Source organism: Notolepis coatsorum (genome assembly GCF_963971535.1).
Source record: "Notolepis coatsorum genome assembly, chromosome: 20".
In the NCBI taxonomy this organism is placed as follows: Eukaryota; Metazoa; Chordata; class Actinopteri; order Aulopiformes; family Paralepididae; genus Notolepis; species Notolepis coatsorum.
Window position 1 is genome coordinate 32,010,121 of NC_140184.1, and position 6,000 is coordinate 32,016,120.

Here is a 6,000-nt window from a genome sequence, read left to right on the forward strand (position 1 = left end):
ATGATTCACTCCAACTGTAAGTGTGACATCATGATGTGAGCTTTAGTTTTAACCCTCCAACGCAACCACCCCCCCATGCAAAACAAGGGGACCCCTTCCGTGTAGATGCAGTGAGCTGTGGGATACATGGCAACCGTTGACAATAGATGAACGAAGCATTGCATTTATATTAGCACCTTTCTAGACACTCAAAGGGCTTTACTGTGTAGGGTGGAAATGTCCTCCTCCACCACCATTGTGTAGCACCCAGCCTTGGCTTACGTGGGCTCAATGGCTACCATACACTGGCACCAGCCACCAGGGGTGTAAAAAGTACCCAGAAATTATACTGAAAGTATGGGTACCGTCTCAAAATCGTACTCGAGTAAAAGTCGAGTATCTGGCTAAAAACACACTTGAGTAAAAGTAAAAAAAATTATTAAAAAAAAAGTACTAAAAGGTAACTGACCGTCCACCATCTGACCGTCTATTCTTCTGATAGCAGGTGTTTAATCAAAGATCCCCACTTTCTAGTCTCGCGCAATTTTCCATTGATGGGGATTTGATTGGCTGTTTTTAAATAAAGTGCGGCCGCAGGATTAATAACGTTAATTCGGCCAAAGAAACAAATATACTAATTAAAATCGTTGGACCTGCGAGATTTGTACTTTGTAGGTCTGCATTTTAAATGTAAGGTGTAAAAAGTATGTGTTTTTTTCTCTGAAATGTAATTGAGTAAAAGTACAAGTATACAAACCTAATAATACTTGAGTAAAGTACAAATCCCCCAAAACAGTACTTGAGAACAACGTGGCGTAGTGGGCAAAGGCGCTCGCCACGAATGACTGAGACGCTGGGCTTGCCTGTTCGAGCCCAGCGATCCACATTGCTTTCAGTTTAGCTGGTCGTTCATACTAATACACATTGGCCGTATTAGGGGGTGGGAAACTGATGGGTGGGGATCGGGCGTTGTGGACAGCGACTCCTACAGGTCGGTTGGTGCGCCTGCGCAGTAGAATCAGGAAGTGTCGGGGGCAGCGTGAGCCTCCCACGCGTTACTCCCTCGCCACTGAGAGATCGAGCTGCGCAGGTGAAAAGATGCGACTGCTGTTACCTCAAGTACCGGAGGGGACTTGTGCTATGTATGACTTAGTCCACATTGCAGCCGGTTTGTGGGAGGCGAGAAACAGCGTTCGTGACAGGGGAGGGTTGAATTGGATGATACGAAATTGGGATGGGAGAAAATATAGAAAATGGGAGAAAAAGTGGATAAAAAAAAAAACAGTACTTGAGAACAGATTCCCTACAGTAGCCTAAAATTGCAAAAACTGTGGTTTAGAGAAACGTGGATACCAACCTGTCATTTTGTGCATTTTGAACACTGCCTCTCATACATTTAGTCATTTAGCTGACGCTTTTATCCAAGTTCTATACGACAAGTCAGCAGGAAGGGTACAACTCATACAGTCCTTAACTCATTCCCCGCCAACAACGTTTATATACGTTATTGGGCGCCATCCTTTGAACGCCAACCACGTATATACGTTATTTGATATTTTTTCCTTTTTTTCAATATTTTTATTCATTATTCATCCGGGGACCTCGGTGTTACCATAGGGAATGAGTCTGAGATCACCAAACTGCAATACCGGCCGCATCCAGCTAGACGGAGGCACCCTTTGAAACCTTGTATCTTGGCTTGTGCAACGGTCAAATGTCACCGTGCTCACTTTTCTTTGTCGGGCGAATGGAGCGGTTATAACGATCGGATTGAAACGCGTCAAATGCTACCGATGCATGATGTGTGGTGGATTATGTTGGCGACACGATCGACACCAATACTGGGACTCGCGATCAGATAATTGGAATATTCTTTTTGGGGTACATCCTAGTGAAGGTAAGGGCTATATGATATCAACCCTGCGTTGATCCAACCATGCCCTCACCCCGATCGCAACATATGTGTGTAACGTTACTCCACAACGTATGCCGTTGGTGACGATCAAAGCATCAAAAACGACCCCCCCCCCCCCCCCCTTTCATGCATTCATGATGAAACATAATACCTATGATATAGATTTGATTTGGGAATAATAGCGTGTACAGGCAAGAAACTTCACCGTTTATAGTAGAATTGACGTATAAGCCTATTACTCGGGAATTACCCCAGATCACGCTATAACGATACTTATATTCACCACGGTATAACACGGGAACGTATGGATGGATTTTTTTTTTCTTTTTCACATATTGAACGATAGATAGGTGATGTCAAATGGGCCATAGTATTGTATCCATAGCTATAATATAGAATATAGTTACAAACAAGGTGACGCACTCCTATCTTTTAAAGCGTGGCAGTGCTAGAACGGGGCCCTGTCTAATCCCCGGCGGTCAATGAGTTAACGGAGAAAGCGAATACTGACTTTGATTATTTTTATTCCACAGTCCAAGGAGTCCTCTTCGGTCCTGAGCTGTGACATTTCGGCAGACGACAAATACATTGTGACGGGTTCTGGTGACAAGAAGGCCACGGTCTATGAGGTTATCTACTAGACGCAAGGAGGCTCCGGACAGAGATCCAGCACCACTACTGGTCTGATTGGCTCTCCTACTTCCTCTCTGACTCCTCCCCCTCTACTTGCCCCACCCCTCACCCTCAGAGAAGGTCTATGGATTGGACTACAAACAATGGGTCGGGCCAGACTGGGGTTTTGGGCAAGCTTTGAACTGCTAATAGCAGTTGACTGAGCCATTTGCTTGAGTATGCCTGGACGTGGATTAAGGAAGCTTATGTTGAGCAATTAATTTTTTCGTCATTCTTTTTTTTTTTTTTTTTTTTTTTATGTCTTTTCTTTTTTTTTACATGAGAATGTTTGTCATAACCCAATGAAGCCGTGCTTCATCCTGGTGAACCTCACTCCTTACGGCTTGTAAAAAGTGTACATATTGGAGTAAATAAGACATTTTATATATATATTATAAATATATATATATATATATTTTCATGTCCTGGGTGTACTTGTGACAGTTTTCTTTCATGTTCTCTCCCTTATGCCAGATATTAGAGAGAGAACAGAGAGTAGATTAGAACTTTCTAAAAGGATTTTATTCCTGCTTGATTATGTTGAAGCACATTCTTTGGGCTGACCTTTTTCGTGGAAAGCAAAATAGATGTCTTAAAATAAAGAAAGGAGCACGAAAATTGTGAGATTTGTGGAGATTAAAAACGTGGGGAAGACACCCCTTTTGGAGCTATCAAAATCCAGTCTGATCTGCAACATGGGAGCCTGCCGGCTCAGGCAGAGCCATGGACGCCTCATGGAACGCCACAGGACCTCTGAAGGACCTAATAAGAGGCGACTCTGGACCCGGGGGAAGGAGATGATGGATGTAAATTAAATCAATATAAAAAAAAAGATATAATTTCATTTATTTTCTTTTTTGTCAACTGCAGTACTTTGTCTGTGCTCTTCTGCTCTGTCTCTTGTACCTTTCTTTGAGTTCTGGGCGATATGGGAACGTTTGATGTTTAAGACCCATGGACCTCAGCTGGCAGCAGCAGCCACTCAAGGCCTGAAATAATATGAAATGGAATGTTGAATTGTACCATTGAATCATGACTAGGGACCGACCTTTTTAAATAATGATTCGGGCTGTAGTTACAGAGGTACCAACCCGTTCTTTTGAAATATTCTGGTATCTTATCTATTCCTGGAAAGGCAGGGGGTGGGGGTCACCCATTGAACTGCTCATGTGGGTCCTCTGAACTGTCACTCAAGACAAAAAATCCAGTGCCTGTAATCGCAAGTGGGGCTGGGAGGGAATGGGATCGATTTATCAAATGTACGGTAAATGCAACAGAAATAACATGAATCCAAAAGTAGAGGAACAAAAAAAAAAAAAACAGGATTACCCATGTTCAGTACACAACGACTTAACAGTTTCTTCACTGCACCCTTTCTCTGCCTTTCCTACAGTCAAAAAGAGCGGGTGAGATGCTCTAGTCTCTTACACTGGGGCTACACCGAGGGTTGTGTTGTGTGTGTGTGTGGGGGCGCGCAGGCCGTGAAAATAGTCTTGCATGTAAATTCTACCGCCTACACCAGGTGCGACAGTTGCACACGTGCAAGTTGCAGGGGGATCTCGTCTCATCCATGCGAATGTGGGTGGGTCTATTATTGTAGGCTACATCATAGCCTACTCTTGTTAATAATCAGTACTGACCGTATTGATAAGTGAAACTCTGACGTAGCGTTACAAGCATCCCATCATTGACAACGATGCCACGTCACATTCGGTGGATAAAATTATAAACGATAGGTTTAACTATCGCACACTGTCATATAGATAGGTACTATGTTGAAAACCTCTGATTCTATGCTACAGTGTTTTCAGAGTGCAATGGCTAAACAACCAACTTACCTGCAATGCAATGGCTGCAACTCTCACTTTCTCCAGTGCAGCCGTAATGCTTTCCCGTGTCTTCTCCCTCTTCACTTTATCTTTGTTACTTCGGCTCTCTTGGAGCATAATATAAATGAGTGGCCCATGGTTTTCAACCTAATAAATTCAGCCGTCAATAGTAGGCTGGCAGGTGGCCAAACGGTGCCTGGACTGCTGACAGTTTATTAACTGAATTGGAGATGCTTTTGCTTTGATTCATGTTTTTGTTGAAATAATATACTATGAAAATAAGTGGATATGCCAAACCTCTTTGGATACAGTATACGTGCGTGTAGTGGGGGGGGGGGGGGGGATAGACTCCTATTCGTATTTTGCAAAAAGCGCTTGCTAGTCTCACGATGCGGTCACACCCTCATGTCTGGTGTAGCTGGTACAATTGACAACAATTGGAGCTTTCCAGCTGCGTATTACGCAAGCAGTAAATTCCACGCACGTAGTGAATTTCACACGCTTGATGTAGCCACCGACCTAGGATGTAGCCCCCCTGTTATTCACACCAAAGTATGTAGCAAATACTGTCAGCACTGAACAGAAATGTACAGTTGTTAATAAATCAATAAAACCGTTTTTTTGTTTTGTTTTGTAAAAAGGCTTCATTTCCTTGTTATTGGCCTGTTGGGATTCGGTCATATTATGACATCAGATGACTGTAAGGGTACCGATAATGTAATGGATTATGTACATAAAACATGAAGCCCTCCTGGCTCATTCCACAGTAGAACATGCACCATGTAGCATTTGCAGTTAAATCCTATTGGGTGTATAAATATTCTCAAATACAGGTGGATGCTCAGTTTCAAAGAGTACAGCATGCAAGTCATGTCATGTATTCGTTAACAAATCCTCTTGGTATGTCAATAAAAATGCTTTTTCACAGTGTGGAGTGCCACCTAGGTTAGCTGGCAAGCTTGATATAACTTGGCTACCCTTATGCACACATGTTGCTACATCCCTACCAAGAGCCTGAATATAATATATGGCCAGGAATTCTGACGGTTCCTGAATTTACAAATGGTCCGGTTGGGTGCCAGAGCACGTTGTCCCATTTGAAATACATGAACAGACCTAATGTTTGGGGACTTGGCACCAGGAGAACAAGGATGTTGTTGGCTAAATGCACATGCTTTTTCCTGGAGTACTGAGGTTGTCTGCTACATATATTATTAGCAGCATCTCTGACCAGTGAGGATGTCACAAACTCACTTAACCAGTAGCTCACACACTGGTAGCCAGCCACTCTGCCCCTAGTGGTGGCTAGCAGTCATGATTGTGAAACATTAAATCCTACTTAGATTATATTCCTTACCCCACTGTACCGATGAAAGACATGAGAGATAGGTAGTAGTGGGTGTGAGAAAGGATATGACTGAAGGTAAAATATGTGTGTACTATGTACTGTATGTGTGTGTGTGTGAGAGAGACTGGAGGCGTGAGTTAATTGGCTTGAATCCAGACAGGATGGTATGTGGTTGCAGGCCTGCTGAAAAGACTAATGGTGGGGAGAGATGAGACATGTAGCAGAGGATCAGGGTGGCTTGCCAAACCGCCCTACAC

The 6,000-nt window shown here is 43.3% G+C and overlaps 1 protein-coding gene across 8 annotated transcripts in view; it reads left to right on the forward strand.

Moving 5' to 3' along the window:
- tle3b (TLE family member 3, transcriptional corepressor b) overlaps positions 1-4,712 on the forward strand; it is a 45,034-nt gene extending 40,322 nt beyond the window's left edge. For all 8 annotated transcript variants that reach the window (XM_084337170.1, XM_084337172.1, XM_084337171.1 and 5 more), the window contains exon 22: positions 2,428-4,712. In XM_084337170.1, coding sequence (XP_084193296.1) covers positions 2,428-2,535 — 108 coding nt within the window. In that variant the 3' untranslated portion in view covers positions 2,536-4,712. The remainder of the gene's footprint in view (positions 1-2,427) is intronic.
- The last annotated feature ends 1,288 nt before the right edge of the window (positions 4,713-6,000 follow it).